Genomic DNA, 26,768 nt, shown 5'->3' on the forward strand with positions numbered 1-26,768 from the left:
CTGGCCTGCGTGTCGTGTGTTTTCGTGTACCTTTACCGACTAAGGAGTCGGGTTATTTGACAATTTTTGTCGGTTGTACCAGTTAATTGTTTTTAGTCGGCCATAAGGTCGACTAAGTTTATTTATGAATCATCCGACCATTTTGCCAGCCATTTTGCAAGACTTCTTTGAATTTTCGTATTTTATAGATTTTGGCTAAGTATTTAACTTGTTTTTTTCATATGAATTTTTTTACTACATACTGTTTGTTTTTGCCCCTAGGCGGCTGTGCGCCTGGTTTTTAAGGTAAATTGATTGACTTGGAAATTTTTAATACTTTAGAGAGTATGACTGATTTCTAAATCAATCAATCACTGTGGTGATTGCCCCAAACCAGGCGGACAGTCGACCATTGCACAGGCGGGTAAGCGTTCAATATTATCCGGCTATTGGCCACATTATAGTTCTAAGACGAACTATGCTTAGCTACTAAGTTTTTTGTACTTAGCTTATTTTGTTATTTGCAAATTGGTCATTTGTTATGTACATGAGGAATAGCAGGCGTTAAACGGAATATCCAACCTAAGTGGGAATAGTGGCCAAGTACCAGCTGGTGTCAATGAGACATGTGGTTTTATTTGTATCGTTTAGGTTCCATTTTAAGTTGTTTAGGTTAAACGGTTGTGAGTTAGCCCTTGTTAGGTTTATCAGTCTTTGTCGCCGGATGCCTACTTATGTTTGAGCGGATGGATTTGGGTTTTATTCAAGATGTAGACAGCTTATGGCCGCATCTAGTTGCTTTAAAAGTTTAGCTGCTAAGTTTTGGACTTATATTATTTTTCAATTAGCTGCTAATTATTGGACTTAGCTTATATCCTCAAATTTAGCCATCTGTATTGTCCCTAAACAATAGTAGGCGGTATCTGACCAAGATAGTAACTAGGTACTGCTTGTATTAAAACAGTCGGAAGTTTCATTAACTTAGTCTCATTTGATCAATTCAAACGGCTGCGAACTTATCTTATTCTAGACAGTCAGTAGGGCCGTTTTTTTAAGTTTATAGAGCAATGTGCCACCCAAATGGGAGATGTTCTCTGTGACGAATTAATCTAGATGGGCGTCGCTGAAAACCTTCTCATATTGGAGCAGACATATTTTTTAAAGATCATCCGGCCATTGACCTCATAAAGATCATCCAGACCTAGCTTATACCTACTCGTGTGGAGTAGATGATAGGGTTAAATTAGGCCGTCTGCACATTGCGTAGACGGCATTCCCGTTGGGAAGATGCATAAAATAAAAAGTATTGAAAACAAATAGCAACTTGATGTGCCTTTATTTACAAAAACTTTACAAGGCTCAGAAGTAGTACTTTTTCAAGTTGTCTACGTTCCAAGTTTTGGCATGCTGCTTGCCGCCTGGTGTTTCCAAGCGGTAGGTGTCGCCTCTTACTTCTTCATAGATCTGGTAGGGGCCTTCCCAATTGGGAGTAAGTTTTCCCTGCTCATTGGCCCTACCGGTTGCCTCATTTTTAGTAACACAAAGTACCCTACTTTCAAGGGCCGCTTGTATACTATTTTGTTATAGGCTCTCATCATTCTCAGAAAGTAAATTTCATGACGCAAAGCAGCATTGCCCCTGCGTTCCGAGAGTGAGTCCAATGCTGACCGCATGGCCTCCTAGTTAGCCTCTTCATCGTAAAGAATGACTCGAAGAGTCGGCTCATAGTGCTCAATTGGTAAGTCAGCTTCAGCACCATAAACCATGAGAAATGGAGTTCCACTAGTCGCCACTTTTTCAGTTGTTTTGATGGCCCATAGGACATGCGGCAACTTATCCACCTATAGACCGCCAACTCTTTCAACTTTATTTTTAATGCCATCTGAGATTAACTTGTTGAAGGCCTCAACCTGGCTGTTTGCTTAGGGACGACCGACTGATACAAAGCAATAAGAGATTCCTTGGTATTCCAACCATTTCTTGAGAGTAGGCGTCACAAATTGAGGGCCATTGTCAATGACCATAGACATAGGTACCCCTAACCAGGTGATAACATTTCTCTAGATGAAAGAGATAACATCTTTTGTCTTAATGCCTTTGACTGCCTCTACTTTTACCCATTTGGTGAAGTAGTCGATTGCAACTAAGATATACCTCCTTCCGCCTGTAGCAGGCGTATATGGTCCCAGAATGTCTATACCCCATTTAACGAATAATACTGGGCTGTGAATGGCCTTTAGATTAGTGGCCATACTATGAATGAGCTTGCCATATCTTTGACACTTATCACATCTCTTCACCATCTCCATGACGTCCTCTTCTAGGGTGGGCCAAAAGTAACCCTGCCGTCTGGCCTTCTTTGCTAGGGACCTACCGCCTATGTGTGAGGCGCAAAAGCCTGAATGCAGGTCCTCTAGAACATCTCACCCCCTTTCTGGGGTGATACATTTCAATAAAGGTTGTAAATAACCCTTCTTGAAAAGTTCTCCATTATGGATTTCAAAATTGGTCGCATGCTTTCTCACCGTAACCACTTCTGGATATGCATCCGGCAAAGTGTCATCTTTCAAGTACGCCCGGATGTTGTCTATCCAGGTTGAGCCTCGGTCTACAATTCCAATGGGATCTTGTTCAATACTTCTTTTTTCCATAACTTTCTCGAAGACTTAACTTGGTGTACCATAAGAGGTGGAGGATGCCAGCTTACAGAGAGCAGCCGCCTGATTGTTCTCTGATCTTGGCACTTGACTTAGATGAAATTCATCAAGTGTCCCATCCTCTTTCTTGACCGCCTGCTGGTATTTGATCATGGCTGGATGGGTGGCCTCGTAGTCACCATGGTATTGGCTAACAATCAATTGCGAATTAGAGCAAGCGTTAATTTTCTTTGCCCCAGCTGCCTTACACATGTGGATGCCGGCTAGTAGGGCTTCATATTCTGCCTCATTATTTGAGGCCTGGAACATAAATCGTAGTACATATTCGTATTTGTCCCCTTCAAGGATTTGACATATGACACTTGCACCACAACCATTCATTATAGAGCTCCCGTCCACATATACTTTCCAGATTTGTTTAAAGTGCTCAGGATCGGTCGCCCTTGTCATTTCGACAATGAAGTCGGCAAATGCCTGCCCCTTTACTGATTTTCTTGGCTCGAAAGTGATTTCAAGGCTTTGATGTTCAATTACCCATTTGATCATCGGCTGGATGATTCCATGGTTGTCATTGGCCGCTTGATAGGTTGGTCTGTTTAAACCACTACCGGATGTGCTTAGAAGAAAGGTTTTAACTTCGTGACTGCCATGAAAAGAGCAAGGCCAAACTTTTCAACCATAGGGGACCGTAGTTTAGCATTTTGAAGAACATGGCTGATGAAATAGATCAGGAGCTGGCTGCCGTCTCTTTCAGCAAGGAGAACAGCACTAAGAGCATGATCTGAGATGGCTAAATACCTATATAACACTTCCTTTGGCAAAGGGCTAATAAGCCTTGGAAAATAGTGCAAGTGTTCTTTTAATTTTTGAAAGGCCGCCTCAGCATCCGCCCCCCATTCAAACATAGTCTTCTTTTTAATTGCTTGGAAAAAATAGAGGCACTTGTCGCCCCAATGCTGCCAGACAACCTATTAACTTTTGAACTTCTTTGACAGTGCGGGGCGGCTGCATGTCTATGACCGCCTGTATTTTTTCTAGGTTGGCCTCTATCCCCCTTTGATCAATTAGAAATCCGAGAAACTTCCCGAACTCAACACCAAAGACATACTTCTTGGGATTGAGCATGACCAGGTGCCGCCTGAGTGTGGCGAATGTTTCTCGGAGATCAGCAAGATGATCCGTCTGTAGCTTGTATTTGACTATAATATCATCAATATACGCCTCTACATTCCTCCCAATTTGATTAATGCAGACTGTATAAATCATTCGCTGGAAAGTAGCAGGCGCATTTTTCAAACCAAACGGCATCACGGTGTAGTAGAATAACCCCTGATCAGTGATGAATGTCGTTTTCTCTTGAACTTTCTTCCACAAGGGTATCTGATGAAAGCCTGAGTAGGCGTCCATAAAGCTCATCAAGGCATGGCCGGCTGTAGAGTCAATCAAACTGTCGATCTTTGGAAGAGGATAGCTATCTTTTGTACATGCCTTGTTCAAATATGTGTAATCAACACACATGCACCAGGTTCCATTCGGCTTTTTGACAAGTACAACATTAGCAACCAAATCTGGTATCCACAGCGAATGAACAGTGCCGAATCAACACAATGTCTAACAGGTTTTATACTTCGGCGGCTGCCGCCTGACTTCATTCTTCGCCGTGGTTTCTTTTCTTTGGCCTAACCGGCTTCTTTTTGGGATCCACAGCAAGTTTGTGGACAGCTAGATCAAGGTTGATGCCTGGCATCTCATCCACTTTAAAGGCAAATATGTCATTGAACTCTTTTAATAAATTGTGCAAGTCTGCACCCAATTTTGTAAAAGCAACAGTCCCCACCTTAACAGTATGTTCCGGACGTGTGTCATCCAAAGCGATATCAATGTGTTCACCAGCCGGCTGGGGACAAAGTTCATCCGACCGTTCTCCAGTCAGTGATTGCTATTGCTTTTCTTTATTCATGGCCACCAACTGGTCGACCTTTCTCTCTTTTGCGGCTGCTAATGGAGCAGGCGCGGCTTTCTTGATTTCATCAACATCTATTGTTTCCTCAACATCTATTGTTTCCTCACTATGGCCGAATGCGACCAAAGTGGCTTGATGTCTGAGAGATAACACTCTCTAGCCGCCTTCTGGTCTCCTCTTAGGGAGCTAACAGATCCATCATCCCTCTCAAACTTCAGAAGCATAAGAGAAGGAATGATGACAGCCTTGGACTCATTTAGAGTAGGACGACCCAATATCAAGTTATAGGCGGTCAGTTCTTCAACAACCAATAAACGAACCACCATGTGGCGTCCTTCTCCCTTCTCCTCTAGCCGAATAGGTAGGTCTATCCGGCCTACCGAATGCACAACTCCACCCCAAAAACCAACTAATGGATGAGATACCTTGTCCATACTTTTAGGCTTGTACTTGAGCCTTGCCAAGCATTTGTGGCTGATGAGATCAGAGGAACTACTAGTGTCAATGAGAATTCAGCCTACCTTTTGGTTGGCCACTATGCATTCGATGACAATGAGGTCATCATACGGCCTCGTGACCTTGCCCCTATCTTTCTCAGTGATGATAACTTCAGGGAAAGTGTCTTAGGACGCCTGCCCCTCATCAACTAAGCTGACATCCAGCAACCTGACGTAGTCCTTGGTACCCTAGATGGTTAGTCCGCCTCCAGCAAAGCTTCCTACTATGGTATAGATCGGTTCTTCATCAGTGTCCGAACTATTAGCAGGTTACGCCTTCTTTTTGGACTGTTATCCATGGTTTGTCTACAGGGTCACCTTGGATCTCAAAATATAGGACCTTAGCAATCCTTTATCAGCCAGACGGTCCAAAAGTCGCCTGAGACTATAATTTTCGTTGGTGTCATGGCCAATGTCCTCATGGAAGTGACAATACTTGTTTTTGTTCCGATTTTTAGCGAAACCTTTCATAGCAGCCGGCTTATCAATGGTCACCCAGTCTTTGATCTCCATGAGGATGGAGTAACAATCCTTGTTAAACTTGTACTTTAGGATGTAGGGTTTAGAATCTTTCTTTTTCTTCTAGGACGGCTGCTCATAGCCGTCTGCCGCCCAGATCTTTTTTCTCTTTTTACTTTCTTCATGTTTAGCCGGCTGTGATGACAGACTCTCTTTTTCGTCACACTTCTTGGAGTCCGACTGCTTACTGATGTTACAGAGTTCGATCGCCTATATATAGGCGTCCGCCTCCATCAGATCTTCTTCAAGGGTAGCAACCACCTTTCTAAAGAGGTCAAATTTAAAGGCCGACCCGTCTTTCAAACCTTTGAAGAATTCTGTATAGGCCACTTCGGCAGAAAGCCCTTGAATCTGAATTCTCCTCAAATTGAGTTGCCTGATAAATGACCGTAGCCCTTCTTTATCTCTCTACTCAATTGCACCCTAGTTTAGACTTTTTTTCTTAGCAGGGATGTACATAGAGAAGTTGGAAGCAAACAAGTAGTAAGTTTCTTGAAGTTGTTGAAGCATCCGGCAGACAAGTTGTCGAACCATTGTTGGACGACACCCTTTAATGTAGCCGAGAAGCATCGACACTATGCGACATCATCCAACCCCTAAAAATACATGAGGTCAGTGTAAGCCATGAGGTGATCTTCTAAGTTGGTGGTACCATCATAAGTACTACCATAACATTTTTAACCTTGGCCAACTGTGCTGCCTCGGTTATTTCCTTGGAGAACGCAGAAGGTGAAAGGAATGGTGTCCTTCCAACAAGCGTATTATTCCGATAGAGGGTTCAGAATTATTAGAAAGGTAATTCTTCAGTGAGGTCAAGTGATCGGAATGCCTAGGTGGAGGCCGCTTTCGATCAGTAATATTAATGTATAATTAATATTACAGCTTAATCTTAACTGAACCCTTTGGGTCGCACCCCAATCGAATAACCGATCCGAGACGACGAATCAATTCGAAGGATTAGACGAGTCATTAGAGTATTACGAACAAAGACGTCGAATATCAATCTTAGAGCGTCGAAATCGAGCGTCTCATGTCGAGTCGAATTTAGAATTCGACGAGACGTAGAATCAAGCAAGTGACAAGTACGAGCCAAGCCGTAGCCTCGCATTTGCCTAGCCATGCGAAAACTAGGCTAGGCGAGGGCAACAACCGCTTGCATGCTAGCGTGGTGGGCATCCCACCAAGCCACATGCACAGCCGCATCTAGGCTGTGCTTAGCATGCAAGCATCGCAAGCATAGTGTTATGCGTATGCGTGCTATGGCTATGCATGCTTGCTAGCATGCTATGCCAAGCATCCAGCCCCTCGCAGTATCCAAGCAGCATTGCACTCGCACATCACAAGCATCGCAAGTAGCGTGTTGTGTGTGCGTGTGCTATGCGTGCTCGCTAGCACACACAACAGTAGCAGCAACCTGCATTGCGTGGCTTCCGTGCTACGCCATTGCGTGTGCGGGCTGGGCTGCTAGCATAGCCAAGGTGTTTGGTGCCAACTAGGAAGCCTTGGCAGCCAAGCCTAGATGGCAACCAACTACGCAAAGGGGCCAGCTCACGGTCATAGGGGAAGACCGGTCATGATGCTTTGCTAGGAAAGCAAGGGGTTTTGGTCCCCCACTAAATGGTCCTCACCTACTCTTGCTCACCATTTGCTACTTGGCGCTTGTTGATTCATTTTACAGTTTAATTTGTTTTAGATTAAAATAAATTGAAAAAAAATGCAAATCTCCCACATTGATGGGAAAAGGGAGATCAAGGCTCCCTTCCTTATAAATACCCAAGTTTTGGGTTTGGGAAAAATCACTTGAGTTGAACTCAATAAGGCATCTCCTTGAAAGTGAGAACCTTTAAGTTCGTAATACTCAAATTTTTCTATGGTCTAGCCCCGAGTAACCTTCAGGGTAGAGACCGCTCGGGTCGGGTCGAGGGTGCGAGCCATGGGAGGCCTACGCACTTGCAAGGCTAGAGCTTTCAAGTAAGAACTCATAAGCGAGCAAAGCACACGTCAAGGGTAAGATCGTCTTTTCTCTTTCTCTCTCTTTTGTTGTTTAATTATGTGATTGTATGTTTAGTTACATTAATTAGTGTGCAGGTCTTGGGCGGGTTTCATTCCGCGTAGTGTCCAACACTACGAAACCCAATAGGATTAACATCCGGGCATTAGAGTAAGCCTTCTTTGTGTCATCCGGATGGATGTGCTGAATGACCTTCCTCGTCCCTATTTCGGGGAATCGTATCCTTGTAAGATTGATCAAGGGCCGCTTCCACTCCTTTGATTTAGGATGCGGAGTCGGCTCTCGATTTCTGACCGGCTTGTTCCTCTCAAAGAGAGAGTTTTTTTTGCCGACTAACCTCTGTTAGAGCCAACCGTCTTCTTGTCGATCAGGTCCTTTATCTCCCCCTTGAAACTTGTCATGAATTTCATAAGTTCATCTCGTGTAATTGGGGTCGTGCCTTCTGCCGCCTTTTGCTGTCCAGACAGCTGTCTGGATGTTAGGACCTGCTTGTTCATCACCCCGTTCCCTTCTTTCTATGGGACGAGTGCGTCTTGTTCTGAGGGAACTGTCGGCAGCCACATATGTTTCAACTTCAAAGCCGTCATCAGTGCCATGGTCCAAATAGATCTCAACTCCGGCCGTAGGCCATTTCTCGGTAGGGAGCGGTACAGGTTCTTGTGAAGCCAACTTAGAGGTACTCTCCCCACAGACGGCGCCGAATGTTTTGGGGTTTTTTGTGTCCCTCGAGAGAGTTACAACACCAAGACTGGACTCTGGACCCCTATACCTGCACAACAACGGAGACTCCGGTTGGGTGGAGTTTCGCCTCCGAGGATCAAGTTAGAACGTGTTCGGAAGATAAAAATTGAAGAATGTAAAGTGGGATCAGGTTTCTCTATGGTGAGAGATGATCATCCGGCTCTCATAGACAACCTCAATATCTGAGTATTTACCCGCGTACGTAATTTGTGTGGATTGAGTGTATTCCCTCCTGTTCCTTAGGTGGGAACATCTCCCTTTTATAGGGTCTCAAAGTGCGTGCCCAGTCCTAGGTTACGGAAACCTAGGACTGATTGGGCTGCCTAGGAGTTTGGGCCCTTGAAAGCCGCCTTTCCTAGTTTGATATATTTCTACCATGTGTATTGCCCTGATTGGTCCACTTTGGACTCCTCCCTAGGTGACACGTGGTGGACTCTAGTTGGTCCTTGTGGCGAGGTAAAAATCCCCTAATCAATAGGCCCCTCCCTAATTTGTTTGGGGGTTGGGGTGTTAGAACATGTTATGCTCATATTGGCCTATTCAGTTGAGAAGGATGCCACGTGTTGGATTATAATTGGGCCACTTGTCGGCCTTTCATTAGTCTATAAAAGGGGATAAAAATACCCCTAAACATTAGCCCCTCCAGAGGGGTAATTTCTCTTCTTAAGAGGGATTATACCTCTCAAAAATGAATTTATGACATATTTGGATTCGGCATCACGTCTAGTTCAATTAAAAAAAGTTTGATTAACTTTGAAAATTTATATACCATGGCTGGTATATTTTCTAAGTTAATCAATCATAATAATGATTGCCCATGAATTAGACAGATGTAGATCATTATACTTTTAAGCCCCACTTTGATTGTCGTGTGACTAATGGGTTACTTAAAATACCTTTTTACAAGGTTTGATTGGCTATTAAGCTTTTTCAATTCCTCTTATTCATTTGAATGAGGTTTTTCCTTCTTAGTCTATCCCTTTAAGGACTATCTTTAGACCCAGGCTTGTTTAAAGATATTGCCATGTTGACAATTCATTCTTTAATGGCCAATTAGGCTTACGTAGATGCTTCGTTTGCATTTGTTCGACATTTGGTCTAGTAAAAAATAGAGAAGGTTTTGATTAACTTAGACTAGGCAAATGCCGAGAGACAATTAACACTTGCCGAGGGACTTTGCCTCGTGTCTATGCCGATTTAGATGTAGCATTTTTCGAGATTCTTAGTCTCGTTTCTATGCGGTGTGAGATGAATTTTCCTTTGTCAATATTTTCTAGGCGTTTAATGATTTTTTAGTCATTTAGACAAACCTTTGAGAGGTCAATTGATTCTATCTTTTGGCCATCTCAATAACTTCAAGTTCTTGTTAACGAGAAGTTTTATGCTATGCCCTTGTTGTTGGGTTTCGTAGAATCCGACTCTACGCGGAAGGGAAACCCACCCAAGACCCGCACACTAATTAAAGTGACTAAGCATGCAATCACTAATTAAACAACAATTAAGAGAGAGAAGAAAAGACATTCTTACCCTTGGCGTGTGCTTCGCTCGAAACCCGAGCTCTTACTTGAACCCCGCACATGCGAAGGTCTTTGACGGCTCGTACCCACGAACCCGACCCGAACGATCCAAGTCTCGAAGGTTAGTCGGAACCCGACCAATAAAAACTAGAGTTTTACGAACTTAAGGTTTTCTCACTTTTCTAAGGAAATGTCTTTTTAGTTCCACTCAAGTGTTCTTCCCAAATCCCAAAACCTTGGTATTTATAGGGAAATGAACCTTGAATTCCCATTCTCAATAAATGTGGGAGATTTGCAATTTTCCCATTTTATTTTAATTAAAACAAAAATGAAATTACAATGCAATCAATAAGTTACAAGTGGCACAAGGAGGAAGAGATATTAGGTAAGGACCATTTCCAGGGGGGACCATAGCCTTGGTGCCCAAGGCAATTCCCATAACCCTTGGTCCCCACTTAGTCAAACCGGCATCCCTCCATGTGGCTGGCTGGCTGCCTGCCTTGGCTGCCAAGGCTGCCATTTGGCGCCTAGTACTAAGGTTGGGTTGCCAGCCAGCACACACGCACACATCGTAGCCAACCAGCACTAGGCCAGCCAGCATACATGCATCGCTGCTGCTTAGTGCGTTGTGCTGGGCGCTGCAATGCTAGGCATACGCACACGCATCGCTGCTGCTTGGTGCTATGCTAGCGAGGCACACTCACACGCATCGCTATTGCTTGGTGATGTGCTAGCGAGGCACACATACACACACACGCACAGCCCAGCTCGATGCTGGTTGGCGCATGGTGCTGTGCGATGAAATGCTAGCAAGGCTTCCAACGCCTAGCACCACTCATAGCATAGCACGCCTGGCATGCTGCTATGCGATGATGTGTGGTTGCGATGGCTAGGCGAGCAGTTCCAGCCCATACCTTATGCCAGCGCCTAGCATGCAAGCAAGGCCTAGCCTTGCGTTGCTTGGGCGCATGGCGTGCTAGCACGCACGCAAGTCTGCGATGCTTGCGGTGGTTAGCTAGCATGCATGGGCCTAGCACGCCTAGCATGCTAGGCTTGCGATGGGTTTTACCTAGCGTACCACTCACATGGCTAGGCCAATGCGAGGCTACGGCTAGGCTCGTACTTGTAACTTTATTGATTTCATGTCTCGTGGAATTCTAAACTCGACTCGACTTGCGACGCTCGATCTCGATGCTCTAAGCTCCATATCCGACATCTTTGTTCGTAAAACTCCGACGACTCATCAAATCCTTCGAATTGATTCGTCGTCTCGGATTGGTTGTTCGATTGGGTTCGACCCGAAGGGTTCAGTCAAGATTAAATTGTAATATTAATTGTACATTAATATTACTGATTGGAAGCAGCCTCCACCTAGGCATTCCGATCACTTGGCCTTACTGAAGAATTAGCTATCCAATAATTCTGAACCCTCTATCGGAATAATACACTTGTTGGAAGGACATCATTCCTTTCACTTGTCACTTATGACTCACTTGGGCTTGGACTTTGTTGGGGCGAAGGATGACCATTTGTCACGTCTTGCCCTTGCTTTCGGAATTATATTTGGCCCAAAAGACTTAGAATTCCTGCACTTTGGAGTACCTTTAAGATTTCTATTTGACATTTCTTCCGCCTAGAATCTTTGTACTTTGGGAGTTTGAGCTATACAATGTGATTTGCTGAGTAAATCTTCTCAAGATTATACTTAGTGTTTTATCATTGTATTGGGTATTATACTCGTCAATGTAGCCGTAAGTATCTTAAATCTTGGCTCACTCCTTTCGTAGAAGCTTGGCATATGTGTCGTTTTGCCTTTTTAAGACAAGTCTTACTCGGACTCGGAAGGGTGTTGTATGAACAGCTCAACCTCTTCTAGAGTATTCTGAACTAGTCCGAATGAAGGAGCCATCCAATATTTGCTTGGACCATATCAAGGTTTATATATTGCCTTATTGAGGGAGGCTTATCCGAAGCTATTAATACGTTTTATAAATATTAGGTTGTAGCCTTATACTAAGAGACCTTTGTCCTTCATTTCAAGAAGTGACTACTTGATGAGTGACATTTATGCCACTATTTCACCCCTTTTTAGGGAGGTTTTGCCCACATTTGTCAGTTGTTTGAGCCTTCTCTAGTCGTTTTTACCCTTATTTTGATTATATTTGCTTTCTCTTGTGACTTTCTTCTTTTTTTTGGCTTTTCTTGTGTTTTCTATCTTTTTTATCCTGATTTTGTAGGTTTTTGGGTGCTTTTTGATGAAGGAAGACGAGATTTGCTTAGTCAAGGAGTGGAGAGATGCTAGTTGGAAACGACATGCTGCCACCCAAAGGACAACGAGCACGAGCTTCATAGTCGTGGGCGCAGAGTGTTGATTTTGGTGGTTCTCATAAGAACTTGTAGATGGCTGCCCGTGCTCAAGCAGAGGGCTCTCCCCAGCCTACCGCACACGCGGCTTTTGCAAGCCAATTTCCCCCTGTTCTTGCGCCGTGGCCTCTCATCAATCGAGAGAGGCCTCTCTTTAAGCCACCGCGAGCGTGATGATCCAGGCCGCAAGCGCGGTCCTTGAGGTCTGCTTTTCCGTACCCAGCAGAGAGAGGGCGTAGTGAAGCTAGAGAAGGCGCGGTCTAGTTCGTTATTTTCGGATTTGTTAAGCAATATAAATTGACTTTTCTTGAATTTATGAAGGATCTAATTTTCCAAATATTATTAGAGCTTTGTAGTGAGAGAAACTATTGGATTTTAGAGAGAGAAAGTTGCTTAATCTTCAAGTTTCATCATTGTAATCAAAATTTCTTCAAGTTTTCTTCAATCAAATGCAAGTTATTTCATGTTCTTAAGATGGGAGTTCCGGATATTTTCAAATCCCTATCCACCCCAAAGACCAAGAGATAGCGACTTTCACATGTCCATATGAAACATTCGCATACCGAAGGATGCCCTTCGGGTTATGTAATGCTTTATCAACATTTCAAAGATCCATGACTTCCATCTTTTCATAGATGCTTGAAAATGAAATTGAAGTTTTCATGGATGATTTTAGTGTTGGTGGCTCATCTTTTGACACTTGTCTTTACAATCTTGAAAGAGTCTTGAAAAGGTGTCAAGAGACGAGTTTGGTTTTGAATTGGGAAACACTAGTAGAAAAAAGGTAATGGGAAGCCACTAATTGGAAGCGGTTATTAGAATCCGCTTCCGATTCCATACAAAAACCCAGGAAAAAAAACAAGAGGAGAATTGGAAGCGGTTTGGGTTGAACCGCTTCTAAAAAGTAATTAAATGCGGTTCACACCGCTTCCTTTTTTTTAAAAAAAAAAAAAAACCGGTATTTAAACATTCTTCCTTCCCTCGTCATTTCGTTCATTCCCTCCTTCAATTCACTTTCACACACCGTCACACAACAGCCCACAACCACCATTGTCGTGCTTCTAATACCCACCACAACAACAACCTTCAATTCGTTCATTGAGTGCTTGCACCATTGTCGTGCTTCAAAGTTTTGTTTTAGGAATAGGGATTGCTGCTCCTGCTCCGGCCACCACAACCACCATAGGGTGCTGCTGCAGCATCGTCGCCGCCTCCACCACAGTCGCCCTCCGTCGTGTTGCTGCGTCCCTCTGCGTGCTGCCCCTGCTCCCTCCATTGCTGCGACCCTCAGCGTGCTACCCCTCTCACCTTCAGACGCACCACCAGGCCACCACACTTCTCCCTCTCACCCCACATTCCTTCTTTTAGTGTGAGTTCATGTAACACCCCAATAATTCTCTCTTTAAAACCTGTAATAACCTGTAAATACTTTTAATAACCTGTGAGAGAATTACTAGCGCGCTACCGCCACGTGTTCAAACGTTAAGGCTAGTTTCAAATATTAGCAGCGGAAACTAATTTAGTTTTAAAAGAAAATGTAAGTTTCAAAACTAATAATCAAAACCAAATTTAGACATACAAGTTGGAACCATAACGACCCTTATTCAAAACTCAGTAAAATAGGAAGCGAGGAGAGTTAGAGTCAAAATAACATCAATTTATGAAATGAAATAAGCTAAATGATTAACCAACGCTCCACTCAAATCCCATCACCCTAATGCAAGTTCAGTTTATGCAGAAACATGTGATTAGTCTGCTCCCCAATATTACAAGTGTAAGAATTGGATCATTACAGGGTCATTGAAGGCGAAGGCCATGACCAAGAGATACACACAAAAGCACGTCATCAGCAACGCTGAGTACATACAAGCTAAGAAACACAATAAAGAGCCTTAGCATGATACTAACAAGCATTCCATACACTCAATATAATCATTGCATCGAACACATGATTCAATTGTTACTTATTACAAAGTTTTTATCTAAGTAGCATTGACCACTTCATTAATTGATTGGATTAAGCAATAAACCGAGTTGTCCCCCTGTGCTCCATTCCGGAACATTAAATAAGAAAACCCCATGCCTCCTTTCGGAAGACATTAATAAACATCCAATGGCAGACGGGCGCGACTCCGTGGCCATAGCTAGTATGAGATCTCATCTAACTCATTATAATTTTAAAAGAATTTAAAACAAGAGACTCGTAGATCAGACGGCCTCTGAAAAGTGCACGGCTAATACCCCGTGAACCCTAACCCCTGTTTGTCATTACTCTAGATGTGCACAAATCAAGAGTTTTATTGCTCATCCTTCTTGCACTTTATGTGATTTACCAGTTTAAATTTGGTGATGACTCATATGCAAACAACACAACCAATCATACATCAATCATTCAAATCATTCAAGTTTCCAATTCAATTCTTATTTTATTAGTGACAAACAACATTTATTATTGAATCCTTTAACTACCTCGGTGTATAAACACCTTAAGTGCATAAGGCACCTCATATCCACAACCTTGTCTTATAAGACTTTAACTCTTCCTTTACTCATTCCATTTCAATACAGATGAATAAGTAATTAAAATGATTCATTCCATATGTATACTTATAGCTTTACTTCTAAACTCTCCTTTCAAAGTATTGCATAAATAATGCTCATAAGGAAAAATCAATGCAAATTTCTCATACATGAATTAAGCAATCATCACATTTATCAGCAACCAACTCATTACCAAACAATGTCAACCAATCCACAAGTTCCCTAGCATGATTCTAGGTTTTTCCAAGTCCCTAAGCATGCTCCTAAATCAAGGTTCCTCGTATTCTTGTACATACCTTGAGTACACAAATTGGTTGGCCACCTTAATGCTAGAAGTCACCTTCTACGAAGTCCTCTCCTAAACAAGACAACCATAGCTCAATTAATACCTAAGCAATATATTTTACAGCAATACCAAACTACTTTTAAAATCCTTTAAATCATTGAAATAATGCTCTTAATTTATTCCCAATAGCCACAGTTAATAATTTAGTACTTTAACTATGAGTTTATATGCTAAAATCATAAAAATATAGCTTATAACATAAAATTCAAGTAACTTTAAAGTAAGGATTAAAATATGGAAATTTAGTTTAAGAATATAAAACAACCTTATAAACATCTCTACTTGAAATAATCATTATATGGTAGGTTAGTATGTTAAAAACCTAAAAAAAGTCCATCATAAAACCATGATTTAAAACTTTTAAAACCAAGATTAAAATCTGAAAATTTAATTTAATAGTATAGTGTATGAATACAACAATCTAAACTTAAAATATATATTTAGAATTCAACTAGTTTCATAAAATCTCAATTAAACCTTCAAAATTCAATTAAAACAACACTTTAAAACCTTCCTTTTTGCTAGAATTAAAAGCTTATATATTATTCTTAAAATTTCCTATCTAAAAACATTAAAATACATACTTATTCATAAAATTACAGCAAGTTTAAAGCTTTATAAAAATCTGAAAATTTATTTTAAACATTAAAACTTCGTTAAAAATTAAAAATTGCCCGAGAACCATATTTAGAGGCTGAATTTGGCCACGAGAGGGTGGTGCTTACTACTAATGTTGTAAGTTTTGATTAAAACGTTGTTTACACACGAAAAACATTTTTTTTTTGCGAAAATCAGACGAATTACAGTCAAAACGTGATTAAGGAGAATTACGAACGAAATTCAAAAATTAATTATGAAAAAAAATTTAGAACTTGCTGTTTAATTAAACATCATCATAGTCATAGCGAAATCACAACAAAATGATGCTCAAATTGAATAACTTTAGCAATACGCTTTTAAGCCCTAAAACCATGAAAATCAAGTTTTAAACCCTAATTTCACAAATTATGTAAATCTGAAAATTTAAACTACATATCAAAATTTATAAACTTGATAATTTCTCATGTTTTTAAAGAATTTAAACATGATTAAAGTAATTAAAACTAACAATATAAATTAAAATAACAATCTTTAATAATAATAAGGAAGAAGGAGAAACAAGGAAGGAAGGAAGGAGGAAGAAAGAAAATCGGCGGCCTGGTGGTTGGGCGACGGTTGTCAGGCGGCAGCAAGGGTCCTGGGCGGTGCTGCGGTGGTGGTTACGGTGGCAACAAGCTTCGACCCTTTTTTTTTTGTTTGATCGTGAATGCAGTAGGAGGGGGAAAGCTTGGGGGTTTTTTTTTAGCGTGAGATTAGACGGGGAAATAAGGGTTTTAGTTTTTCTAATTTCAATAAAACTAAGATTAAGGTTTGGGCTTAAAGTAAGTGGGTTTTAGGTAAAAGAATGGGTTTAGTAATTTATGGGTTGGGCTTGCATATTAATGCATTATTACAATATGGGTAGGGAAATAATTTAATGAAATAGTTTTATTAGTTTTATAAACATTAAATTTATTTGCTTAAATCATAGTAAAATAACTTATGTAAATAAATAACTATAATCAAATATTAACAAAAATATGATAAAATATAATTTTAAATTTTACAAAATTACGGGGGATTACAGTTCATGCTTAATTTTACTTCATTATCTATATATTAATAACAATTTCCCAAATTTTAGGGTTTCAATTTTAGTTAATCAAATTTTATGTTAATTATTTTATTAACTATTTGTATACAAAATGTTAATTGTTACCTTAATTGTATAATGTTATAAGTTGTTTGAATTTGAGTAGCTAAAAAGTGATGAATTAATGAATGGATTGTAAGTAAGCTTAGTTTGCTTGTAGGTAGTCCAATTAGCATTATATGAATGAATGAACTTGTGTTTTGTTAAATGTCAAAAAAATGCAAATTATTGAATGCTTGCATCATCATTTGCCTAGATACCCGTTCGAGTCTTTCTCATTAGGAAGAAGTCTTGAAAAGTCCTCGGTTGGGACTGTTCTTGGACGTGTAATCTCACTCAGGTAGTGAATGTATGTCTCCTTTTCGATTTTATGGAATATCTCGGCTTAGCATTTTGTCACCATGTTCTCTGGGTGCATATGTAGGTAAGTAATTATCTACGTTGTGTACTTGGATAAACTGGGGCGAAATGCTGCCGAATTTTCCTTAAAATTGGAAAGTTGGCATACATTCACTTGTGAGATTAGACGTTCAAGGATGGGTTAGGTTGGAGTGATAAGGACCTTTTGGGAGCATTCATTTTGTACACTATATGCATGAACGATATAAATACATACTATGTACTTTGATTATATGTTGCATTTGTACATTATTTATAATGTGTTGGTATGTATAAAGGCAATTTAAAACGTTGATGGATCGCAATTGGATGTATAGTAGACGTGATACGTTGGAATTCTTTAATGGGGTCCAAGAGTTTTGCGAGAGTGCTTCACAATATCAAATCAGAATGGGTGTGAATGACCTTTATTGTCCTTGTGTCAATTGTAATAATGTGACAATGGTTGACAGTGTTGATACAATAAGGGATCATGTGGTATGTCAGGGTTTAGGCCTCAATATCATGTGTGGGTTTGGCATGGTGAAAAGGGATTGTATAGGGAGAATGTTGTTGGGAATGATACGCACGATAAAAGCGCCGAGATTCGTGCGGAAGATGAATATGGTATTGATGATGGTGTAGATAGGGATGATAATGCTGGAGAGGGGGATGAGATCGAGGACGGTGGTGGTAATCACTTAGATGAGATGATGCATAATGTTGAAGGTGAATTTGGTGACCGATGTGATGTATTTGAGTCATTATTAGAGGCTGCCAAAAAGCCTTTGTATCCTAGGTCCAAAAAATACACCAAACTCTCAGCCGTGCTTACACTTTTTAACATTAAGTCAAAGTATAAATGGAGTGACACTAGTTTTACTTCTTTGTTGACTGTGTTATGTGACATGTTGCTTGATGGGAATGAACTTCCTAAGTCCTACTATTATGCAAAGAAACTCATGTGTCTGGAGTATAAGAAGATGCATGCATTTCCTAATGATTGTGTTCTTTATCGAAATGAATATAAAGAGTTGAAGGAGTGTCCACGTTGTGGTAAGTCGCGTTACAAGCGAAAGAGCAGCAATGCTGGTATGAAGGGACCTCCTGCCAAGGTGTTATGGTATCTTCCCATCATTCCAAGGTTCAAGCGTCTATTTTCAATACCAAAAGATGCTAAGAACTTGAGATGGCATGCAGAGGGAAGAAAGAAAAACGGTTTGCTGAAGCATCCGGCTGACTCTCCGGATTGGAAGAACATCGATATGAAGTTCAAGGCATTTGGTGATGAAGTAAGAAATTTAAGGCTTGGGTTGTGCACCGACGGTATGAATCCATTTGGCACTCTTAGTACCCAACATAGCACATGGCCTGTACTTTTAGTGATCTACAACTTGCCTCCGTGGTTATGCATGAAACGAAAATATGTAATATTTTCACTATTGATAACGAGTCCAAGGCAACCTAGAAACGACATAGATGTTTACCTTGAGCCCCTTGTTGATGATTTAAGAAAGATGTGGGACGAAGGATTTTCTGCTTTTGATGCCCATAAGAACGAGATGTTCCTCTTGCGTACAGCCCTAATGTGGACCATTAATGATTTTCCCGCATATGGCAACCTGTCCGGGTACAAGAACAAAGGGAATAAAGCATGTTCTATTTGTATCGATGGCACACCAAACGTGTACCTTGAACACTACAGCAAAGATGTGTATGTGAGGACCCGAAGATTGCTTAGGCGCGATCACCCATATCGTAGGCAGAAAAAGGCCTTCAATGGGAAAGTGGAAGAGGGGGCTGCGCCTAGGCCATTGAGTGGACATGAGGTGTATAGTCGAGTGAAGGGTATAACAACTGATTTTGGTAAAACATCGAAACCTTTAGACCCACATGCTCTCTTTAAAAAGGAAACGATCTTTTGGAAGCTTGAGTACTGGAAAGAACATGATGTTAGACATTGTCTCGATGTGATGCATATAGAGAAGAATGTTTGTGATGCAGTTGTTGGGACAATTATGGGTATTCATGGTAAAACAAAGGATGGAAAGAGCACGCGATTAGATTTGGAAGCGTGGGGGGTTCGTCCAGAATTGTGGGTCCAGCCAAAGATAGGGAAGGCCAAGGTAATGGAAAATGTAAGCGAAGATAGTGGCAAAAGACATAAGGGGGAGCGTAAAGGAAAGGGCACCAGTGTATCAAAGAAGAAAGATGATGGAAAAGGCAAGAATGAAAAGGTTTATTTACCTCACGCTTGCTACATATTGTCAAAGGAAGAAAAACGAAAGTTTTGTGCTTGTTTGTATGACATTAAGGTTCCATCTGGTTTCTCGTCAAACATGAAAAGATTCGTTTCCTTAAATGGGGAAATGAAGTTGACTAGTATGAAATCACATGATTGTCACATGATGATGCAAGTATTTCTACAGATTGTCATTCGTGGTATTCGAAGCACGTGAGAGAAGCTATTACAAGCCTTTGTTCGTTTTTCAATACCATATGCAACAAAGTGCTTGATCCTTTTACACTTGATGCTCTAAGAGCAAATGTAGTCGTAACTTTGTGCAAATTTGAGATGTATTTCCCACCGTCATTTTTTGACATAATGGTGCATTTGGTTCTTCATTTGGTTCGTGAGATTAAGATGTGTGGAGTCTTTATGAGGTGGTTCTATCCTTTTGAAAGACACATGGGCACATTGCAACATAAAGTCAGGAATCCAGCCCATCCAGAAGGTAGTATGATTCAAGAGATTCTGGCGGAGGAGATTGGTAATTTCGTGGCGGAGTATGTTGCCGTTGCTGAACCAATTGGGCTTCCCACTTCCCGACAAGAAGGGAGACTCGATGGTCATGGCACCCTCAGGTCGAAACGGATCTCACCTACTCATGATCAGTTCTTGCAAGCTCACCTATTTGTGCTTCATCATGTTGCGGAGGTTCACCCATATTTAGAAGAGCACATGGATAGTTTGCATGCGGAATTTCCATCAAAAGGGGAAAGGGCACTAATGCAGTTGCATAATAAGATGTTTGTGACGTGGTTCCATGATCGAGTTATGCGTCAATTGGATGAGAGTGTCTCTGATACTATAAAGTGGCTAGCTTATGGTCCAAAGGAAGATGTTTATTCTTTTGAGGGATATGACAAAAATGGGTATACATTCTGGACTGAGCATCGTGATCAGAAATCCTCATCGAATCAAAACAGTGGTGTCACTCTTGTGGCTTCATCAAGAGAAATTGCAAGTGCGAAGGATACAGCACCGGTTGACGCACAATTATCCTACTACAAACGAATTCAGGAAATATGGGAACTAGATTACCGTGAGTTCAAGGTAGGTCTATTTAAGTGTAAATGGGTCGATAATATTAGGCGCAACGTCAGACATAATGACTTAACGCTTGTAGACCTTGTCCACTTGCGGAATAGTTTGGAACTATTCATCCTTGCATCTCAAGCCAAGCAAATGTTCTATGTAACCGACCAAGCCGATCCAAAATGGTCCATCGTCCTTGCTAGCAATAGAAGAATTTTAGGGGTTGGAGATGTTGAAGACGAGGACGAATATGATGCATTTAATGATTCGCCCTCTTTCACCGCCCCAACACTTGATGTAGCAAATGATGTAGACAAGGATGCAAATTATATTCGAGCAGACCACAATGAGAGAATACTCGAATGAGGTACAATTTTTTAAGCATCGTAATTTTTTTGTAAACATGTTTTATATACCAAATATGAGTTGTTAGAAGGATTAGATGCAAACTAGGAATGAAAATAAACAAGTTGGGAAAGTTAGTTGCTCATTTTTGCCATTTTGAACTTATTTCGCTCCTATAACCTTGAATTAGCATGAAATCAATGACTTTTAAGCATTTTCAACTTGTAAACATGTTTTGTATACCAAATATGAGTTGTTAGAAGGATTAGATGCGAACTAGGAATGAAAATAAACTAGTTGGGAAAGTTAGTTGCTCATTTTTGCCATTTTGATCTTATTTCGCTCCTATAACCTTGAATTAGCATGAAATCAATGACTTTTAAGCATTTTCAACTTGTAAACATGTTACTTTGCGTGTCTTGTGGTGGTAGGTGTCTACATAAAATGGGTGGTGATGAATATCTTCACCACGAAGAGGATATGGATGATGAAGACATTGGTATTTCTCAATCTGGTGACAAGTTGTATGATATCAACAAGGAGCAAGATTTGGGTGAACCAGAAGACCAAGCTCATGATGACTTGCAGCGTAGGCTTGATGCTTATCAGATACAAGCTGAATGTGCCCCCCTATTAGGGATGATATTGTCTCCGAGTTTGTACGAGATTCACAAGGATAAATGCAATGTCAAGTGAAAACCTGTGGTGGTGGAAAGACACCGGGGAAGAGAAAGGTAAGGGGTGCGACAAAAGCTTTTAAGAAACCCGGGGAACACATGATTCTTGAGTTTGACGAGTTGGATCAACCTACTGGGCAATGGCGCAGCAAATATTCCACACACATTGGGATATTGACTCGTAAAATACCGATCACACTTGACTGGGCAGAGATACCTAAAGGGTTGCTTCAAATGTTTTGGGATGATACAATGGTAAGTGTTTTGCATTTCAGTTTTTCTCAAAAAACTTCGTACCAAAATCAATGTGCATTCACCGAAATCAAACCAAACTTCGTAACATTGGTTGTGCAGCCTGCCTACTTGACTGTGCAGCAGGCCATGGCTGTGTGCAGCTGCCTAAGCTGGTAGTGCAGCCTGCCTAGGGTGGCTGTGCAGCCTGCCTAGGGTGGCTGTGCAGCCTGCCTAAGGCTGCTGTACAGCCTGCCAGGGCTGTGTGCAGCTGCCTAGGCTGGCTGTTCAACCTGCCAGGGCTTGTGTACAGCTGTCTAGGGTGTCTGTGCATGATCTTTTGTTTTTTTTTTACTTTATTTTGCTCTAAACTAACATGTACATTTGCCATTCTTTCATATTGTGTTTAATATTCCAGATGAGCCAGACAAGAGAAGATCGTTTGAAGGTTTTGTACAAGAGAGATTCAAAAACTTCAAAAGTTCGTTGAGAACAAGATGGATCCATAAGAAGCAAAGGCATAAACTGCAGAAAACTATGATGGGTAATGCAGGAGAGGAGGAACCTGAGAAGAAACCGTGGGATGTATATCCACAAATAACGGTGAAGGACTTGGAGAAGTTTGTGGCGAAATCAACTACTACTACTGCACTTGTATGTATTTTAATATAAATTAGAGTTGTTTCCTCAATTTTGCTCACTACATATTATGATGTGAACATTTGGTAATGTGTAGGGAAAAAGTCAAGAAGCTATAAGTAATGCTGAGAACAAAATGTATAATCATCATATGCGTTGTAAGACATTTGCGGAAAGTAGACCAAAGTGGATCAAAGAGGGTATATACCCCGCATCCAAAATACCATTATCTGATAAACCGCTTCCATCCCCGGTCACAAGTTTGGTAAGTCGTGCAAATGATTGATGGTGTGCTATGCATGGGATCAAAAAGAACACCGGGAAGTACATCATGCACCCGGATAAAAGGCTAGTAGCAGATGCACTTGTAAGCACCCTTTGACATTTATGGTAATATTCCATAGTTTCTATTAGTATTTCCATAGAAACTACATCTAACTTAGAACTGGAAACTTTTTGTGTTGTTGCAGCTCGAGAATACGTCGGAGGTGGTTGAAGGCAAGCTCACTCCAAGGATAGAGAACGATCCTTTTACCTTGGCTTTGGGAAAACCATACCACCCTGGGCGAGTCATTGGTGCGGGAGGGAAACAACTAGGGTGGGAAAAGGTTATGGATTCAGAATACACTAGATCAGGAAGAACTAGATCAAGTGTTAATTTTCCCCACCATATGAATGCCAAGGAAAAGGATTCAATTAAGGCGGAGATACGGAAAGAGGTGAAAGAACAATTGCAAAGTCAATTCAATGCAATTTTGAAGCACATGAACTTGCCAACCTTGTCTTTACCCCCGATAACCCTAGTGGACTCATGTAGTCACCCAGAAGATGCCGGGGACGATCCACTTGTTGAGAGCGAGGTAATTGAATTACAGTTGAGAACATGAACTTCATATCATCAAACGAGGCCTTATGTAGCATAATTATTTTACTATTGCAGATTCCTACTCCTACGCATGCAGACTCAAGGGGGATTACAAACCAGACACCTGATCCTTTTCCAGATGTTCAGGTAAATTCCAAGTCTTAATGAAATGTAAACGTATTAGGCTTACGCTGGTTAATTAGTTCATAACTTGTCCTAATCAACTATGTAGGAAGAGACGCCTTGTGAGCTTCTTCGCCTCGGCAAAAACGTGGATGGAGAGTTGGTGGGGTATGGTAGCGCACAACAGTTTGACAAGGTCCATTTTAAGTCTAATATTAGTACCCACTATATCTCGGTCGGGATCAATTCCATAGTACCAGGGTTTAAGGACTTGCCACTACCGGTGCCTAGAGAGGGATATGACTTCATCACACTGCTTGATGCGAAAGGTAGCTTTGTGCAATGGCCACGTGATCGGGTGAGGTTGATAGAAGGGGTAAGTGTACACTAAGCTACTTACCTTGTTTTTAAAACATGTCCCAAATAGCTTGTAATATAACCATGTGCTTTTTATGTTACAAATGAAAATCAGTCATCTAAAAGGAAGAAAGTGGAGAAGCCAAAATCTAAGAATGTCCAACCTACAAAGAACATGGAACAAGGACAAGGGTTGAAGAAGAGTTCGAGCGGTTCAGCCACGAGTTGTACTCCACTAGTAGAAGCCGGCATCCTGAATTCGCTCTCTAGAGCTTGTACTTTTCTTCATAACCGTGTGAGTGAGTTGCCTAGGGGTAGATCTATTGAAGTGATTTTACCTAAGGCATTGTTCCAGTATGATGAGGATGGGATCTCACCAATTGCAAAAGAGGATGTGAAGGAATTTCTATCTGGTGCCATGCTTAACATTTCCATCATTCAAGCTTTCATGAGGTAACTATTCCTAATCATTTTGTTGCATTTTCGACTGTAAACAATGCTTTTAATAATTATTCCCCACAATACTGTCATGAAGGGCACTACAGGAGCACCTTAGATACTTAGGCGATTCCAAGGCTGCAGTTGGGTGGTTTTGCCCCGAGCAGACCTCGCTTACCAGATGCTCGTGCAACCCTCGTGATGTGGAAGATTACCTAGAATGGAGTATCAAGGAATCAACTCATGCGGGAGATAAGTTCATATTAGCCCCATGTTTTGAGGAGTACGTCTACAAATGTCATAAATTCAGTTGTTATTTTTTAAATTTTTTTTGAAAATGTAGTTAACTGTGGCGTATATTTGTTGACGTTTTTCAATATATGCAGTGCTCATTGGACCCTTTTGGTGATTTGTGTTTCCAAATACACAATCTACCACTTTGATTCACTTCGTCAGAATCCACCATGTAGGTTGCTAGTGAATAATATATTGAATAGGTACGTATTGCTTCCTATTGTTGATTGACCTCACTAAAACCATTAAGTATTTATGTTTCTAACTTTGAACTTACTTTCCTAAAGTGTAATGAAGAAGCTACATTGTCGTTCTGCTGCGAGTCCTACGTGGGAATATGGAAAGGTAATGCCTTGAGTTAGTGATTTCCTTAATATACTTGGCTTCGGTTAATGGCTATGCATGATTTGATATTGTTTGTGGCATGTCAGTGTGCGCAACAAGACAACGGACTTGATTGTGCCCTACACGTTATGAGGTTTATGCTTAACATAGACAATAGTTACAAGGACGCACAACAACTAGATGAGGTATGCTTTTACTATCTTCAACCTATTAATTGTTTTCATTATTGCACTGAACAAAACACAAGCATAACTTGCACCAAAAAAAACACAAGCATCACACGCAATATGGAAAGGCAGGCTGCCCGCGCTGTGCAGCAGCCAAGGCAGGCTGCCTAGGCCACTAAAGCAGCCAAGGTAGGCAGGCTAGGCAGTTGCAGCAACCAAGGCAGGCAGGCCAGGCCACTCCAGTAGCCCAGCTAGGCAGCAGCCTAGCCAGGCAGCTGCCCAGCAGCCTGTACATGCACGTGATGTATGTCATTTTTGTGCATTTCGGCCATTTTTGGTGATTTTCGGTGAATTTCGGTAAATTTATGTGATATTGGTGCATTTCGGGGTTGTGATACTCATGACAATGTTTGGTTTTTTTTTCTCTAATGTTTTGTAAGGTTTAAAGGGAAGGCCCGTTAACAAGGAATGAAATCAATGAAGTTCGCGACATGTGGGCTTTTTTCGACACATTTGATGGCATGTACAATTGTCGTAATGGTTATATTGGGTTGTTAGCTTGGCTTTATTAATTACTTATTATTGTCAACATTATTTTAATTAAGTACGTATTAGTATGAACGTAGGATTTCTAATTGTAATCTTAATATATTTTTGTGTAATTAAATATTGTTGTTCATTAAATATATTAATGATGTTACTTTTTATATATATATAATTATTTCGTGTTATATATATTATTGTATTATTTTGTAACTAATATTAATATTATTATTAATTAATAATATTAACTTTATTATTAATTAATAATAATAAATTTATATTGATTAATAATATTATTTTATTATTAATTAATAATACTGAAATTATTGTGAAAGGTCACTTATAATATTATTATATTAATATTATTAGTAATAAATTATATAAAAAAAAATTCTACAATTGCAAGTGGTTTGGCGCCAAAATCGCTTCTAATCGTAGAATTTTTTGTTTTTTAAAAATGGGTATTGGAAGCGGTTTGGCGCCAAACCGCTTCCAATTCTCCCATAATTGGAAGCGGTTTGAACCGCTTCTAGTTCTAACTGACAATGGAAAGCCCCACAAACCAAAGCGGTTCAAAACCGCTTCCAATTAGGGGGTTTGAACCACTTCTAAATTAGTTTTTTCTACTAGTGACAAGTGTCACTTAATGGTTGAGGAAGGCATTGTCTTAGGCCCTAAAGTGTACAAGAAGGGCATTGAAGTTGATCCGGCTAAAGTTTTGGTGATTTCCTAGTTGCCCCCTCCTTCTTCCATCACGGGAGTAAGAGCTTTTTTCATAGGCATGCTGGTTTCTACCAGAGGTTTATCAAAGATTTTTCAATAATCCCCAAACCTTTGACCGAATTTCTTAAGAAAGATGTTGAGTTTAGCTTTAATGAGGCTTGCCTTGAGGCATTCCATAAGCTTAAGGAAGCTCTCATTTCCTCTCCATTGTGCAAGCTCCGGATTGGAGCTTGCCATTTGACCAAATGTGCGATGCGAGTGATTTTGAAGTGGGTGTGGTTCTTTGTCAAAGGAAAGATGGAAAATCTTATGTCATCTACTATGCAAGTAAAAGAATTACACAACAACGGAGCAGGAGATGCTTGCGGTTGTTTTTTCTATAGACAAGTTTAGGTCCTATCATGTTTGCTCCATAGTCGTTGTATACACGGATCATATAGCGGTTCGTTATCTAATG

At 40.8% G+C, this 26,768-nt stretch overlaps 1 protein-coding gene and 1 long non-coding RNA gene across 2 annotated transcripts; both read left to right on the plus strand.

Annotated features, from left to right (window-relative positions):
• The first annotated feature begins 17,745 nt into the window (after positions 1–17,745).
• On the plus strand, positions 17,746–19,704 carry LOC110716882. The gene is made up of 3 exons (XM_021895533.1): positions 17,746–18,537; positions 18,763–19,111; positions 19,229–19,704. The coding sequence occupies exons 1-3, from the start codon at positions 17,746–17,748 to the stop codon at positions 19,702–19,704; spliced, it is 1,617 nt and encodes a 538-aa protein (XP_021751225.1).
• A 3,488-nt stretch (positions 19,705–23,192) lies between these two features.
• LOC110716853 lies at positions 23,193–23,574 on the plus strand. The gene is made up of 3 exons (XR_002510612.1): positions 23,193–23,316; positions 23,397–23,468; positions 23,554–23,574. It is a non-coding gene; the product is annotated as an uncharacterized LOC110716853 (long non-coding RNA).
• The last annotated feature ends 3,194 nt before the right edge of the window (positions 23,575–26,768 follow it).

The sequence above is a fragment of the Chenopodium quinoa genome, unplaced genomic scaffold (genome assembly GCF_001683475.1).
Source record: "Chenopodium quinoa cultivar QQ74 unplaced genomic scaffold, ASM168347v1, whole genome shotgun sequence".
Classification (NCBI taxonomy): domain Eukaryota; kingdom Viridiplantae; phylum Streptophyta; class Magnoliopsida; order Caryophyllales; family Amaranthaceae; genus Chenopodium; species Chenopodium quinoa.

What these genes read in the sequence shown, in the direction of transcription:
- LOC110716882 (XM_021895533.1), top strand. Translation starts at nt 17,746, where the DNA reads ATGTCAGGGTTTAGGCCTCAATATCATGTGTGGGTTTGGCATGGTGAA. An exon ending in TCAAGGCATTTGGTGATGAA is followed by an intron (nt 18,538 to 18,762) that starts GTAAGAAATTTA and finishes GATTTAAGAAAG; the next exon opens with ATGTGGGACGAAGGATTTTC. An exon ending in GGGTATAACAACTGATTTTG is followed by an intron (nt 19,112 to 19,228) that starts GTAAAACATCGA and finishes TGATGCATATAG; the next exon opens with AGAAGAATGTTTGTGATGCA.